The 17013-nt window shown below is 50.3% G+C and overlaps 1 protein-coding gene across 5 annotated transcripts in view; it reads right to left on the bottom strand.

Annotated features, from left to right (window-relative positions):
* The window catches only part of NFATC2 (nuclear factor of activated T cells 2), an 86013-nt gene that overhangs the window by 49841 nt on the left and 19159 nt on the right, over positions 1 to 17013 (bottom strand). For all 5 annotated transcript variants that reach the window (XM_068208073.1, XM_068208071.1, XM_068208069.1 and 2 more), the window contains exons 4-5: positions 7875 to 8077; positions 5881 to 6053 (exon numbers count right to left, since the gene is read on the bottom strand). In XM_068208073.1, coding sequence (XP_068064174.1) covers positions 5881 to 6053; positions 7875 to 8077 — 376 coding nt within the window. The remainder of the gene's footprint in view (positions 1 to 5880; positions 6054 to 7874; positions 8078 to 17013) is intronic.

The following is a 17013-nucleotide window of genomic DNA, read 5'->3' as shown; positions in this document are numbered from 1 at the left end:
TGCAGCACTGACTCCAGAGCTTAGGTTCTCTGCTGTCCCCACTGCTGACAATGAGACATCAGAGATTTGGTCCTTGTGACACCTGATCAGGAGGAGCAGGACTGAGGCTCACGTGCAGCTCAGTGAGGACAAAGCCCCTGCTACCTCTGATTAACTCACAAGACAATAAACCAAAAATGTGGCTGTTTAAGAGGGGTGGGGTCACAACTGGCACCCCAGTGCAGTGGCCTCACCAGAACAATTATTCAGACCCCTCCCTGGACACCTCTGTCCTTACCCTGCCCAGAGCAGCCCCAGTTCACCCCAGCTTGCTGCAAGCCTTTGAGCTGGGACTCACCACCCCTGACATATCTTTCCAAACCTCCAAAGGCTCTTGATGCAGCCACTGATTGCTGTTGGGTTTGAGAAGAGCAGATAGAGCAGGATATGTCTGCTGCTAAAGAAACCCTGACCCCTGGAAGCAATAGCAGAGGTGTAATTTGTTATGGGATCAATTCTTCCACCTCGGTGCAAACCTCAAAGAGCCAAAGGAAATATTTCACTCCTGCTGTCACACTGGGTTTATTTACCACGAGCTGCCTGTGGTAGGATTGATAGGAGCAGAGCTGCTGTGCTCAACACTTATCCAAGTCATTAATGTCTGAGAGACTTTGATCCCCTCCATCACTCCCTGAAGCATCCTGAGCTCTGCACTGGGGGGAAAGACAAAGGCTGGGCAGCCATGGGAGGACCTAGGGCAGGAGACATCTCCAGCAGCCAGGGAGACATCAGCAAAACACCCTAGAGAGAAGCAAATTTCTGATCAGAGGGACAGGATAATTTCCCTCCTGGTAGGATCATGGAGCAGTGGAAGATGTACAAACCAAGTAAATGAAGCTAATTTCCAGCCCTCGTGGGGAAACCTTGAGAATGTGGTCTAAACACTCTGAAAAGAAGAACGCAGTGTGACTGACAACAGTTTCTAATTTGCTGCCAGCAAGACTTAATCAGCAGTTTGTGCAGAGCCATCCAAGCAAACAGCACAAAAAATAGAGAGCTTTTCTCCACCTCCTCCTCTGCAGATAATTTATGATGTCCTCGCAAAGGAGGGGTGACAAGCAGCCGTGGCAGCAGTGTCAGATAAGTGTGATACTTTCTGTGAACCGCAGCCAGCTCACCAAGGCAGGCTGTGGTGAAAGACAAAGCCATGGCCTGGGTTCACCTCTGTGCCAGTCACCTCCGTGGGCATGGACAGCATTTCCCTTCCGGCCCTGGTGCAGGGTCTGCTCAGCTGAAATGCTGCTCAGCAATCCACGCTCTGTGTGCCGTGCTGCTTGCTTTTGCCACCAGCAGCTCTAAAGACAAGAAGCAAGCAGGAGTTCAGCCCAGAGCAAGGCTGGCAGCCTGCAGGAGGGGCAGGCATCCCCTCGCTCTGACTGCAGCTTTAAAGACTGAAATATTTCGGTTGCGTGTTCAGAGTGGCAAATGTTGTCAGAATTAGCTTTTACAGTCTGTGCTTCAAGAGAGAGAAGATGTTCTTTAAAGAAAGCAGCAGTTTTTCTGTCAGCTGCGCTTGCAGCCAACTGCGTGACTGTCTTGAAGTTGAAACAAAAGGTGGAAAAAATTAATTTAATTCAACCGGAAGCCATGATACTCCCATAATAATCATGGTTATGGTTAAACTTGCAATAGGTATTTCCCAAGTGCAAAGAGACCATTTGTTTCTGCTCTTCTATCTGAATAAAGCAGGGCTCCTTCTTGCCTGCTGCTGTGTTCCAAGCAGCACAACTCCCAGCTGAGGAAAAGCACTCGCTGCCTTGCCAAGACAACATTCTTTTACATGACTAGCTCTTTCCTCTGTAGTTATTAACGTGTCACAAATCATAGGCTCAGATTGTCTAATATTATGGGAAAATCTACTAGAAGGAGAGAAAAATAAAGGAAACTTCCAGGGAAATTGATTAAAGGGAAATAAGAAATTTGACCCAATTTAATGGAACAAAATACGGTCAATAATAGAAACTATTTACATTCCTCTAGATGGACACACGGTTCTTTAGCAATAAGTTTTGTTTGTTTTGCTTTTATACCGCCTCGGAACATCTATTATAAGAACAAGATTTTAGTCTCCTTCTCTCATGCCAAGTGCAATTAAGTTTGCATTTTAAGGGACTCATGAGCACAGCTCAGAGTCAGCAAACATGGATTCCACAAAGCAAGAACTGTGACAGACTTTGGGAAGGTTTAACAGGATTCATTAGAATAAAAACTGGGGCACAGTGGAGGACACACTGAGACAATTGCATGAAGCAGTTTTTGGTTGCTGACAGCACGGAGCACAACAAGCTGCCTTACTACCCTGGATTCCATCCTGCTCCTTCTCTGCTCCAGGATGCTTCAGTCGAGGAGTGGAAACAGAATTGGGGCACCCAGCCTGAGCTCCCAGAGGTCATGACAAATCTGTCTCTTGGAGAGGCAGCCCGGTGTCAACAATTTCTGGAACACCAGAGCCCACCCACTCCCCAGGAACTGAGCTCCAGCTCTCGGTGAAAGGCAAAGGAACGGAGCTGATGTTACAGAAATCATCCTCGTGGCTCAAAAATAACGGTCTGCAAGTGTCAGAGCTCTCCAGGAGTGATTTTCCACGTGGCTGTGTGTGAAGGGACAGGTGAACTCAGTCACCCCTCAGCTGCAATGTCACCAGCAGCTCTGTCCCAGCCCTGCTGGCCCAGAAGAGCTCACCCAGCAGCAGCTGGCTCAAGCCTAAAGCAGCGAGCTGTCCCAGCAGGGATGGACACACGGACAGCCCTGAGCGAGAGGCGCAGGACCAGGCCCAGCAGGACACGGGCTCTGGATCCCACCCACGCCCGTGGGGCTCGCTGCCACTTCACTGACTCAGCCTGCACCAGCACCAGGAGAAGGATCTTTCTCACCTTTCCAGCACACACCTACAACAGCGTGGTTTCCCACACCTGGCTGAGCCATGGCCTGTTGCTACAATTATCAGAGGGATTTCAGATGCCTTTGACTCCTCAGTGGCTTCAGGATGAATCAACAGGCAACAGCAGAAAAAAGCTGCTGAATTGTGCAGGCTTGTCTGGGTCTGAGGTCCATTTTAAGGCACAACTGATCATTTAACAACACATCACCCCCTCGTCCTCCCACACAGCTGCCTGGGGAGGAACTGCTCCGGATGATGCTCTGAACCTGTGAAATCCCCTCCGAAAATCTGTCAAGTGCTGACTGTGACACAGATGAGGTGGAATCAAACAGCCCTCTGAAAAGCAGCTGTTTCACAGTTCTTGCTTCACTGCAGCTAATGATCTGCTGACACTGGTGGGAATTCCTCGGGATCAGCTTCTGGGGAGGAGAGCACTCGGATACTCTGTTGGTAGCAACAGTGCTGGGGGGGAGCCCAGGGAAGGGAAATGGGCCGGATCCTGGAGCTGCTGCTCACCAGGGCTCTCCCAGAGGGACATCATTACTGCTACCAGACAGGAGGGATCCTGAGGAGAGTCCCTGGGGATCAGGGTTCTCAGGTGGCCAGGTCAAAAAACACCCGAACAAATCAGAAAACAAAGGGGGGAAAAGTGAACCCCAGCAGCACAGAAGGTGGGACAAGAAGAAAACATCCCCCAGCCCCAGGGCCCCCTCTTGGCAGGGCACCTGAGCTTACCTGGGAGTGCCAGGGAGCTCTGCAAGGCGTGCAGATTGGCTGGGACAAGCTGAGGTTACCACCTCTAGTGAGATTTAGGCTGCACTGCTAATGCTGCCTGAGCCCCCTGATGTTTTTAACTATCTTCCCAGAACCAGGCTGGGATCAGGAAGTGCCACTGAAATGCAAAAACAGTGCTAAATATGCAACATACACACTAAATGGCAGAGGCTTAGTACTCCAGATCACTTCATTCCCTTGCTTCCTTCCCTGTGCTTCAGAAAAGCACAGTGCTTAACATATCTCCCCAAACTGCCTGTATATCCACTATTCCAAAAATAAAACTTTCTCATTTTATTCCCTTGGGGATCTAATACATTTTTTTTCCTTGTAGAAGCTTTGCTGTCTTCTATGCAGCCAACATTTTAATACTTCAATTATATTAAAAAAAAATCACTAACAATAAGCCACTTATACTGGTATCTCCACTCTTGGCTTTTTAATACCCCTAAGACTCATCAATGCAAAGACATTTCAGAATAAATGCCTCAACAGCTTAACCAAGGCTCTGCCACAGCAGTCACTGCACAGGCAGATTAGGTGTGTGCATACAGCTCAGAAAAATGTGATTTATTCTGCAAACCATGCCTGGATTTCTGCTTGAAATGCAGTGATGGGCACAAACACAACGTGCCATTGTGGAAGGGCTCTGGGAATACCTGGCTTACTCATGCTTGCTTTTCCTGAGGAGAATTTGAGTAGGTGGGGGATGATCTGTGGGGCTCCCTGCAGGATCCAGGACCAGCCTCCCCCTGCCCCGGGCCGGTGCTGTTTTCCTGCCCACAGGGTGTAGGAGTTACACCTGGAGTTTCCCTACCCCAGGAGCTCCTCACTGAGTGCTTCCTTTAGCAAATGGAGCTTTGTTCCAGCAGGGACACGTGTGGGGTGGAGGCCACTATTGTTCCAGCCATCTGCTCCCACAGAGGAACGGGACAATTTCCTATGGACAGAGGTGGTGGCTACTCCCACTGCTGTCCCTTCCCCATCACAGAGCCCAGAGACTTCACTCAGCTGCTAGAACGCTCTGACAGCTGGTACCTTCTCAGAAACACTGCCAAGAGATCATCCATAGCCATCATCCTCTCCCAGCCTTGCCTGAGTTATTCATTTGTACTGCTTTTTAAAAAGCTGCCTTCAATAATTCACCAGCCATTTCGATTTCCCACCCAGGACTGGCTCCTCTCATTCTAAGCAGTTGTATTTAAGTAAAGTCTGCATCCCAGTAAATACAACTCACACGTGAGAGACTCAATGGCTTTCTTCACATGACTTATGGCAAGACAGGTTCTGCTAAAGGGGTGAGTCATTCAGCAAAGGCAGAGGAAAACTGTTCATTACCTATTTGTGAAATCCCCAAACCACCAAAAAGGCATCACTTAACAACAAAAAGCATCACAGGATGCACAGGAACCAGTAAAGTGGGCAGAGTCCTTCCAGAAATGACTGTGACACCGGGGGCCTCCTCAGAGGCCTCTCTTTCTCAGGATCCAGTCAGTTATAGCGAGTGGGAGGTGCAGGTCCTGAGCTCACACACTTATGGGATTTGCACTTCACAAATCAAAACTGCCAGTTTTCTTCTGTCCCTCAGGGGAATACCAGAACCACCTGTGCTTTCCCTGCTTCAGCCTCCTGAGCTGTGCACCCCTTGGCACTGACAGCTAGAAAAAACAATGACCGGAATGCACCTGAGCCTCAGGACCAAAGCTGTCCCTCCATCTCAGCTGCGTTCCTGCCACAGCTCAGATCAGATCTGGTCGCTCCTCTGGCACACAGGACTGGCCACAGTGCTTGGAGCCAGCCCAGTCTGAAGCCGAACATCCAGCCACCTGCCAGTTTGTGGAGGACAAGTTCTGATTGTGCCTCCACTCGAAATAAAGCCAGGAAAGCAGACAGCTTGCAGACTTCACCAACAGGGACAGCACGGCTGTGTCCCTGCACACAGCCCCACGCCGCAAGACCCACTAATACATGCACTAACAAATGCACTATGCAGCAATGCACTAATAAATGAAGCTTGCAGAAGCCCCCGGACTCGCAGCACGGAGCTTGCTGTCCTCACAAGCCCCAGGCACCTGGAAGAGCCGCCCGCCCCCAAACCTCTTCCAGCACAGGGAGCGCCCGCAGGGAAGCGCGGCAGCCGCACGGAGGAGCGGGGCTCGGAGAGGAGCAGCGCCAGGGATACTCACAGCACTCGATGGGGTTGGAGGCCGCCTGCAGGGACACGATCCTGCCGCTGGGCTCGGGGATGTGCACGCGGAACACCAGGCGCACCCGCGTGTTCTTGCGGCCGATGTCGGTCTCGCCCTTGCGCAGCTCGATGTCCGCGTTGCGCAGCTTCAGGATCCCCGCGCAGTCGATGCTGCAAACACACGCGGCCCCGGCTCACGGCTCTGCTCGGGATGTGCTCCAGCCTCTGGGCTGAGAGCAGCTCCGAGGACTTGCTCTGGTTAGGATCCAGCTATTCCCGGGGAAGAAACCCCAGCCATGCAGCACACGGGGGGTGCTGCTGGACCTCTCCCCGCTCTCTGGCCACAGCAGCAGCTGCTCTGCAAGCACTGAAACCCCAAATCTTGTTTCCTCCCCAGGGCAGGAGCCTCCATCAGCGGCTCTCCCCAGCGCCCAGCTCCCCGGGACTGCCCAGCAGCCCTTCCCGCAGCTGGGCAGGGCAGCTCAGCCCCGTGGGCAATCACAGCAGCGGGTACCGAATCCCCACTGCCTGCACCAGCCAGGCACGTGGAGTTAGCTCTGCAGCGGGGACCAGACTGCTGTCTCCTCCTTTTGCACAGGGTGGGCTCTGCAGCCTGGCCCAGGTCACTGTGTCATCCTCCAAAGCCCGGGGACATTGTTCCCAGGCGAGGCAAGAGCAGATATTCATTCTCCCATTCACTGTGTCCCTGCACAAAGGGAGGGTGCAGGGAGCAGGACGGGGCTGAGCAGCAATGGAAGGATTAGGATTGCTTAAATCAGCACTGCAACTTAATATTTGGTGTAAGTGCAGGCCGGCTTCTCCAGAGTCCAGTGTAAGCTTGCAAACATGCCTGTGTTAGGAAAACGTGACAATTATTTGTCAAGCTCAGCAACAGTTCTCAGAGCAGGCAGTGAGCACTGCTATTAAACAGGCACTGCCAGCCCATTTTGATATCAGTTCTAAAAACACATAATTTCTCTTCTCTTGATATGAATTAAAATCACATTTGGGGAGGTATAAGCCCGAAGCTGCTTCCTACACCCACACTGTTCCTTGCCCTTGCATATGTGCAGGGGTTTATTATTCCAGGGCTCCTTGTTAGGAATGAGGTATATTTTCTCTAAAAATATGAAGAAAGAATGTGGATTTTGCAATGAAGTAGGGGGGCTTAAAAACATAACTGCTCTGCCAATTTTGTCAGGCTCCTCTGAAGGATGGAGATACAGCTCTTCCCTCTGCAGAGCAATCACTCTCATGCCTGGCACACATTCAAGCCTGAAGTTTTCAGACTGGTGCCCACTTCATCCCTCTGCCTCCATAAAACTGGAAGGAGTAATACAGACAAGATGTGCTTGTCCTTGCTTTTCTGTTAACCTATTACAAGAGGAGATCTCACGGCCAAAGCACTTGACTGAGTTCAGAAGAGAGGTTTTGTAGTCCATTAAATGTTGTAAAATGCATCCTACCCCTGTTCCTCACGGTGTCCCAGCAGCACAGGGACTTGAGATTCAAGTCTTCCTTTCCCGAGTGCACTACAAACCCATTGTGACCGTGAAGATGATGGATTAGTGAGACACTGGCTGCCCCTGCATCCCTGGCAGTGCCCAAGGCCAGGTTGGACAGGGCTTGGAACAGCCTGGGACAGTGGAAGGTGTCCCTGCCATGGCAGGGGGTGGCACTTGATGGGTTTTAAGGTCCCTTCCAACCCAAACCATTCTGTGACTACAGCACAGTCACTGCAGAAACTGGAATACAGAGCAGAAGTGCCTGCATGGTCACCTGCTGGATGGGAACTCTTCCAGCAGCTTTAACCCAGGTGCTTGTAGCTGGTTTTGTAAAAGGGTCTTGCCCTCATAAACCACCCCAACGTGCTGGAAAGGACAGTCCCTCCAGAGCATCACTATCCTTTTAAGTGACTCCTTTCCAAAGAGCAAGAACTTCAGTGCCAACTTAATCCACCTCAACTTTGCTAACAAAAAGAAATCTACTTACGTTGCCTTCATGTTGTTTTTGGGTTCCAGGGGGATCTCCAGCACTTTGGTGTTGCCAATGATCTTCTCGTAGCTGGTGGTGGTGACGGTTTTGCCCGTGATGCGATGGACCTGGTAGAAGGCGTGGGGCTTCAGGATGCGCTCATCCGCCGTGCCGATGAAGATCTGCAGCCCCAGGGGTTTGTTCTCCATGTACCCGTGCAGCTGGCAAGACATTAAACATCTGCTGTCACACACTGGGCCTGCAATGCCTTCAGCAACCAAGGAGATTTGCAGACACTTAGGGATAAATGTAGGTATCTGGCTTTGATTCCCTGCTCTTTGAAGCTCACCCTTCCCCCAGGTGTTGGTTCACCTTCAACCATTCCTCTTGCACTGTATTAAAACACCACCTGTACAGGTAGAGATGGCATTTTGGGTCTGGGACTGAACAGCACAAGGATGTCTTAGCTGACCTTAGAGCCTGGGGTTTCTAGGCCTCAAGGACACAGATTCTTCTGTTTCCTTTTTTTTTTTATAAACACCATTTGCTGCAAGGAAACCAGAATGCCTCCATAGAGCGGGAGACAAGGAAATTTCTCCTCCTTTATTAACGTTCAAAATTACAAATCAAACCATTCTAAATTTCTCACATAACCAAAAATGAGAACCAGACATTTATCTACCACATAGCCAGGGACCAAGCTGAAAGGGAACTTTATGGTCTGAGACATGCTAAATTTGTTTTCAATTACTCTGTCCACATACAAAACCTTGATGAAGCCATACAAAGCAAATAGTACTGGAAGATCAGAGAAAAGGAAGATTAAGCTAATGGTATTCATGGCCAAACCGGGTTTTTTTTTCCTCTTTTTTCTTTTCACCAGTCAGCAGGAGGTATCCTTGCACAGAAGGATTAATTCCCCCCTGGAAGGGGACCACATGCAGCATCGATACAGTGCTGGCAGCCTTCCTCCAGTACGGCAAATGTAAGCGACACTCCAGAGCTATCACTCCTCATCCAGCACACATTCTGGAGGCAACACAGGCAGGGGCTGTTCCCCAGAGACCCCTCCAGCCAAGGCCCGAGTGAGCAGCCTCCCCTGGCATGAACAGCCCCATGAATAGCTCCATTGAAGGCACCAGGCCCTAGGCAGGGGTTGAGCAAGAGCAAGCTGCAGAGCCCAGCCCAGACACCTCCCATACCTCGCTGGCACCAGTGTTCTGGAGATGGGGAGGAGGGGAATGGGGCAGGAGCTCTGTGCAAACCTTCAGCTGGCTCTGGCAGCCAGGGGAGGAGTGCCAGGGCTGGTATTGGGGAATGGCCAGGAACGTGATAAACACAGCAGCAGCCATAGGCACATTTAGAAATGGATAAAGCAGATGGGAGATGAAAGGCAACAGAGGCCAAAATGACAGATCTGCTGGGAACAGGCACTGATGGAGCAATCAGCCCCTGCTGCTCCACAGCCCAGATCCACTGGGAGCCACACGGAGACTCATCCTAAGTATGAGACTTTCAAAATCCAGCATTTCCTGCCCTTCAGTGCAGAGCCCTCGTACCACCAAAAGCCATCCTGTCTTCACAAGGGGCGAGGGGGAAGAGCAGTTTCTAAGCACTGAGCGTGTTTATTGTCATGCCTGACAGAGTAATTCTTGGTGGATCCAGCTACAAGGAGACCGTCCTTTGGACAGGAGGGGCTATTACAGTGACAGCAAAGCAGCTTGTGCTCTCCCCTGTCCTGGCAGAACAAAATCCCAGAGTTATGGGTGGGAGACTGAAATGGAGGAAAACAGATAATAAATTACAAAAGAAAATGTGCCCCCAGTGAGCACAGTCAGTAGCAGCTGTAACAGAACTGGCTACATACACAGGGTTTAATACTGGCCACCTTTAAAAGTAATTTTAAGTGATGTTTGCTCATATACAGAATGAGTTCCCAAGACAAAACTGCTCATGGATGTCCAATAACGTGCACATCTGTGGGTGTGTGTTGTATAAATGCATACAGACTTAAAGAAGAGAGGAATTGATTCCCTGTTCATATGGCACTGTCTGTACTATCTGCTGGCCCAGGGGCATAAAACACACAGTAAAAGGCCTCCTGATCCTCCACAGAACCAAATTTTAAATCAGTTGTTTGGTCAGTGGAAGAAAATTACTTTTTTTTTTTTTTTTGTAATTTATGGTATTATGGCAATGCTGTGGGATGATGTAATTGTAAAATCAGAACAGCATTATAAAATGCAAATACAAAGAGAAAAAATATATTCAAAAGAGTCAAGTGTCCCCATTTAAAAGGGATTATCCTTGAGCTAATTGCATTTTCAGGGCTAATATAGGTGATCATTTACCATAACCATTTCCATCTACCTTTCACTTGCTATGAACACAGCAGGATGACTTAAGATCAAAAAAAATGGAGATGAACAGCTCACAGAAACACTCCAGGAGCTTTAAAATCAGAGTTTTACACTCATCTTCACCACCAATTTAGAACAGCTTTGGTCATGTCACAGCAGCTCTCTCTTCAGCAGCACCAGGGAACAGTGATGCTCACCCTGCTCGGCAGGGACAGAGGATCTGTGCTGCTTTTGTGTAGGGAAAATGCTCTGTGAGCTAGAATGAATGAAGACATCAAAGCTACGCCTCAGAGAGATGTCTCTTCTTACAACTGAACTGCTGAAGATTGTCACTGTCAATAAACACTCGCCTCCACTATCCCAGGCAGCTGCTTTAATATTTAACCAAAGCACCGATCTTTTCTTTGGAGAAGCAAAGGAGGAATAAATTTGACCCTTAAACAAACTCTGAGAAGTGAAGGTTTAAAATGCTTTTTAAAACACTAACTTTGAAACTCATTTTTTTCCTCCCTTAGCAACAACCAAGCTGCTCTAAAATGTCTGTGTTTCAGTGTTGCTCTGCTCATCTGAGCTGCTCCCTCCAAGCCCTTCCAGGGGAGCACCAGCCCCACACCAAGGTGTGCTTTCACTCTTTCTCACTCTTCTTTCCATGGAGAAAACAAAATCATCTGGATTTCAGTTTCAAGAGAGCGAGGATCAAGAAAGATTTATGAATACAGAACTCGGGGAGGAAATATTTTTGTGTATTATAAGGTGACCTATTCACAATAAAACTCCCCCAAACTGTATACAGATCGAGCTGGAAAAAACCCAACTCCTTTGAGTCACATTTGCCACAAGGGGAAAGAGAAGCCAGACATGATGTGTACCTTTCCATACTCTATTTTGGGACTTTAAGATCCTATTTCTTTCAGTTGAGAGATTTTTCTTAAACTTTGCTTTTACCCGACTCTTACAATATTAACACAGCCAGACATGGGCTGGTCTGTGACCTGAGGAAATGCAAAGCACTTCGGCAGATAAACAAATAACATCATTCCGAAAACAAGGAGACTTTTCTTGTTTGGTTTGCTGCTATGATTGGATTTCTAAACAAAATGGAAACGTGTGGCATGGTTGAAAGCATCATCTCACCTCTGCAGAAATCAAATTCGTTCTGCACTTCGTCCATGGCTCAATACCAGTCAAATTTGGGAAAGGGGGGTGATTTGAGTGCCATTTGCAGAAGGCACCTGTGTAATTCTGCATGCAAAAATGAGCAGATGTGCCTTTAGCTGCTGAGTTTGTTCAGTTACACACCCAACACCAGCCCTGTGATGGCCCCGGCAGCGCAGCCATCGGGAGCACACACCAGGCACATGAAACACTTCACTCCTCCTGCTCTGTTGCAAAACTCAGAGGCCCCAGCTCCAAATACACAGCACTTACAGCCAGAGGTGTTAATTCCCTTCTAAACCATTCCCTCCCCAGTGCTGAGATGACCCAAACCCTGCACCCAACCAGCCCCGGCAGTGGCCCTGGCTGGGGGGATGTGAAACACAGGGTCACCTTTGCTGTGCTGCACAAAGAGCAGATCTCTGCACAGGTGAAGGCTGCAACACTGCTTAACTGTGCTAAAATCAAGGGATAAATCCACAGCAGAGTCGGAAAGCAAGACAAACTCTTTAAAGATTCTAAGTGATCACCTGTAGATACAACATGTCTATACAGGGGGAAATCAGTGCAATTCTGAAATTTAGATCTTTCAATCTGGGATATGCTTTCTTGAATTTAAATATTACTATAATTTATGTAAAATTACATTATTAGCAGGGAAAAGAGAGAGTCATAGGAAATAAATAACTTTTTTATTCTTAACCAGGAGCTGGGCCAGAGAGGGGCAGTGGTTTCCCAGGTCCTGCAGGGGATGAGCATCCAAAGCCCAGTGAGAAACCCGTGGTGCCCTGTGCCCTGCTGCAGGGAATGCTGACCCCGTCCTGCAAGCACCCCGAACTGGCACTTCAGGCACCACTCAGCACTTCAGTTCCCAGCAGTATTGCAAGCTTTGCATTTTCACTGCTGGGCTGCAGAGCCAAATTTTCTTGGGGATTTCTAGTTTAGCTGTTGCACATCGAAATCCTCCGTGCAGTGCTGGGCTTTGCACGGTGAAAGCAGCAGCATCTGCAGCCCGTACTGGGGTGTTTGAAGAGCCCCAGAAAGAGCCTGTGAGACCGACTTCTCTAGAGAGTACAAGGGAGTAATTTATTTCCCACTCACCCCAACAGAGCTCTGCCTGTCGGGCATTTAGGTCTTTCTCCCTGGGAAGGACAAAGCTGCATCTTTAGAGCACCTTCCTGTCCAGACAACGCAAGCCGTGGCCAGCAGGGAAGTATCAATGTGGGGAAGGGATTCTCTAGGCTTGGGGCTTTTATCTGCTCGAAAGCACTCAGCTGGCCGGGTCTCCGAGCTCAGGGTAACACGGGCTGTGGTCCGTGACTGTGCCCCTCTGGCAGTGTCCCCTGGAAGTCACTCGGGGCGTGCATGTGTGGCCAGCTCGGGCGATTCACACTCGTCCCGGCCGGCAGCGACAAGTGGGAGAACAGAGCCCTGCGAGCAGCGTTTAATGAGAAGCGAGCACAAAGCCGTGAGAAATCGCTTCCTCCCGCGGCTCCCCTTCCTGCTGCCGAGGCGGAGATAAGCGGTGCGAGCCGGGGCTGCGCTGCCCGCCCTCCTCCGCTCCGGCCAAAGCGGAGCCACGGCCCCGCCAGCGCTCCGACACCGCCGAGCAGCCCCGCTCCAGCCCCAGCGCCCTCGCCGAGCCTCCCAGACCCTCTGAGAAGATGTTCTGGGCCAACAGCCCCGTTTCTGTGCCCTCTTGCTGCTGCCCGCAGCTCCAGCCTTGGATTTGGATCGTTAATCCCCATCGTTAATACCCGCTGACCACAATGATGTCAAGGACTTTTCTGGGGAGGTCTTTGCTCGACAATAATCATAGCGAGATGGAAAATGTCACTGCATTGTCTCAGGGAGAGTGGCATATCAATAACCGTCAGGAATCCGACAAAGACTTCGTCCAGCCACTGTATCATGTAGCAGCTCCTCTGCCTGCCTCACTTAGAGCTGACATTGAGCAACAAAGCCGAATCTCACATGGTTTTGTTCAATTTAATGTACTTGGGACACTGCAAAAGAACACAAACCAGAAGGAAACCTTTGCCTTAGTTCCTTTTGCTGTCTACCAAAGCTGTCTAAAAAGGCCTCTGTAGACAATCCTTTGGAACATCTGATTCTGCTAAATTATGATTTTTTTGATATTCAGTTTTAAGTGTTTCTTATTTTGGTGGCAGCTAAGTCAAAATTCCAAGGGCTGAATCTCACTTGCTCTGCTGTTCCCTACAGTAAATGACAACCAAACTCCCAGTGTCTCACTGGGATTTCTGCTTTCAGATGGTCTGGGACAGAGACAGAGACAGAGACAGCAGCTCTTGGGAGAAAGCAGTCAGGAGGGCTTGCTCCTGGCTGACCTCACACCGCAGTGTAAGCAAGTTGTTTCCTCTCTGGGCTCCAGTTTCCCTGCCCCTGTGAAGAGCTGCTCCTGTTTTCAGGATGCTCTGACTATCTCAGACAACAGTTTAAAAGAAGAGGCACAATGCATCTGTCCATGTACAGGGAGGAGGATTTGGAGATCTCATTTTCACAGCTGGCTAAGAAAACCGTGTCATTAAAGCTCTTCCATGCACACTCATGACAAAAGAGCAAAACCTCCCCAGCACCACAGAACTCGCTGTGCCACAAGGAAACCAGAGGGTGAAAATTTGATGATTCTGACAGAATCACACAGGGAGAGTCCTTCAGCACAGGGCTCTGGCAGCAGTTAGCAAAGCTGGACCCTTTCCAGCTGTCAGAGGCATTGTGGAACCAGCCCCAGCCCAGCTGGAGCAGAGCAGAGGGTGGCAAAGCAGGGCTCTTCTAAAACCTCACCTTGCTCTGCGACACTCAGCTCATCCTTCCCCAGGAGCATCCCCCTGTGCAACCCTGGTGTGGCACAAAGCTTGACAGCAGCTGTGGTGACAAGGGGCAGGATGTGGCAGCACCAAGAGCATCCTGGAGATGAATCCCAGTCTAAAATGATCGATTTGACTGCACTGAACCAAATCCCCAGAGCTGAGCCCTCTGCCAGGGCTTAGTGCTGGGCCTCCCGCAAGGTGGCTTTGGGGCCCAGGAACCCACCTTGGCCTTGGCTCAGGCACTGGGCAATGGACTGAATGTCAGCCAGATCTTGAAAACATCTTGGCCAAAAAGCATTTTTGTGGGGAAAAAAAAAAAAGGGAAAAGAAAAAAAAGAAAAAAAGGTGAGTCTCGGGAACCTCTCTCCTCCTCAGTTTCTTTCATGCTGAAGCCCACAACACGAGGCATGGTTAGAGAGAACAACTCACGGCTGCTGGAAGCCTCAGGGTTCAACAGTGGTTTCAGAATGACAGAGACCCCCCCAGATAATTGTCCCTGAGCAGCAGCAGGCAGGAGTCCTGTCCCCCCAAACACCCTGAGCCTGGTGAGCAGGACACTCCCCATGACACAGGAGACCTGGCTGGGAGCGCTCACCTGGGCACTTCAGCTGCACAGACAGCAGTCTTGAGAGAGCAAGGGAGAACTGGAGGCTCAGCTGGGCAGGGAAGCCCGTGAGCAGAGAGCTCTGGTGGGAGTTTTCAGGACACTGCCCACCCTGTGTGAACTCCTGCAGATACTCCAGCAGGCTCTGAATGGGGTGAGCTCTGTGCTGGAAGTGCCCACATCTGAAATTCCAGTTTTGCTTTACACAGTCCTGCAGTGAGAACCCACAGGAAACAATAATAACTAAACTTTGCATCTGCCTCTTCCAGGAGTATTTGTGACCCACAAAACCTGCACAGCACAGGCATCCCCCTCAAACCAGCTGGTACACGCTGCTTCCCCTCACCTCTGCTCCATCAAAAGCAATGTATTCTCAGTTAGGCTCGACAGTGTCAGTGAGAGCTTTTCATTCACCTCTACTCGGAATTATAGCCATGCTTGCAGCACAGCAAGGGGGCTGCTGACCTACCCTTACATTTGATGGCACATCAGCTCTGAAGAGAATTTCCCAGACGCAGCTAAAATCCCTGGTTTGGCCACTGCACACCAATCCCTGCAGCAGCACACGGAACAGCAGTAAATCAATCCACGCCCAGAGCCCAAAGCTCAGGAGGCCCCTACAACGATCCCATTGTGCCAACAAGCCCTGTAGTCCTGCAGGTAAATCAGGTGTGAAAGGTGCAGGTGCTGCGTCACACCAAAACCCCCGCAGGAGCCAAACCCAGCTCCAGACCAGGCAAGTGACGGCCACGAGAGCGGCACAGAGATGCTGTGCAGCACCAGCCGGCTCCAGCGCAGCCTGGCTGCGCCCTTCCCTGCACAGGGGCCTCGGGAAGGTGGGGAAAAGGACAAACTCAGCTGCTGGCATGTGCCCTCGGCAGCAAACCCCCCTGGGAGGGCTGTCGGGGTTTCAGCAGGGCTCCAGCCCGGCCCCAGTGTGAGAGTGCGGATCACCCCGTGAGCTGTGACTTGGTTTTGAGTTTCCATCAAAGGCTCTGGTTTCACTAACACACCAATGAATTAGCTGAATGTTGGAAGTCACATACAGTTAAAAGTCAGAACCCCATGGGAAGCCCAGGCTAAGAAACAATGTCTCCTTTGACTGCGAAACCACAAGAAAACACAGACGGCAAAATTCAAATATAAAAGGAAAGTGGAACATACGTTTGTTATTGTAAAGCAGCTCCTGTGAGCTCCACTAACAACTCTCCCATTCCAGCTTCTTTTTAATAAGAAAAATAAAAAGAGGCAGTGAAAGTCACCACAATTTTAAAAGTTAAAGCCCAGGGGAACGTTGGGCGGGCTGTGCTGAACAGGAGCCCCTCTCTGCACAGCTTTCCTGCTCTGGAGAGGAGAAGCAAGGAGGAGCCTGGCACACAGGGGTGGAGGGGCTGGGGGTCCCTGTGCCTGCCCTCACCCGAGCACTGGGGTTTTGCATCCCTGCCCTGCATTTGGATGTTGTACCAAGGTAAACAGCTGGGCCGTGGATTTAACCTCTGCCTTTACACTCCAGGGTTGTGTTTGCTCTGCCACCTCTCTCCCAGTCACATCCACAAGCTCTTTGCACAGGAGCAGCCACTGCCTTTCCTACCGGACAGGCTCTTGCACAGCCTTGACTGGAGCAGCTGGGTACAAATAAGCAGTTTTGGGATAAAAGAGCTGGGAACCAAACATGCCTCCCCCTCCTCTGTGGTCTCAGTGACCGGGGGGACCTGCAGGCTGGAAGGAGCATGGAAACTTCAGCTTTGTCTTGGCTACAAAGCATCTCCTGGCTATTCTCAGCACCTTAACATCCAGGGGATAATCACATCCCTAAAACCTGAGCTGCTTTACAGTTAACACAAGCTGTAGGTTCCTCCCAGGAGCGACTCAAACACCTGAGCTGGGAGCCCGTGCTTCTCCACGTGACTACCTGGCCCTGAAATCAGAGATGTGGATATTCCATGGCATGCATGGCTTCTCGCCCTCCTCCTGGCACAGCCGATGTCCCACTCCACCTGTCCAGCTTCCCAGAGGCTTTGATCACCAGACCCTTCTCCTGCCATGCTTGGAGTGCACAACTGGTGCAGAGCCTTGAGCACAAACTCGAGGCGTGACATGTGAAGAAGAGGAAGCAGCATCAGAAAGATAAACCACAAGATAAGGCTTGGAGGATATGAGATCTGCTGGTCTGTAGATTCAGAGCACCCAAAAGAAGAAATCTGCAT

Source organism: Anomalospiza imberbis, chromosome 17 (assembly GCF_031753505.1).
Source record: "Anomalospiza imberbis isolate Cuckoo-Finch-1a 21T00152 chromosome 17, ASM3175350v1, whole genome shotgun sequence".
Classification (NCBI taxonomy): Eukaryota; Metazoa; Chordata; class Aves; order Passeriformes; family Viduidae; genus Anomalospiza; species Anomalospiza imberbis.
Note: the sequence above shows the minus strand (reverse complement) of the source record. Positions and strands in the feature narration are given on the sequence as shown.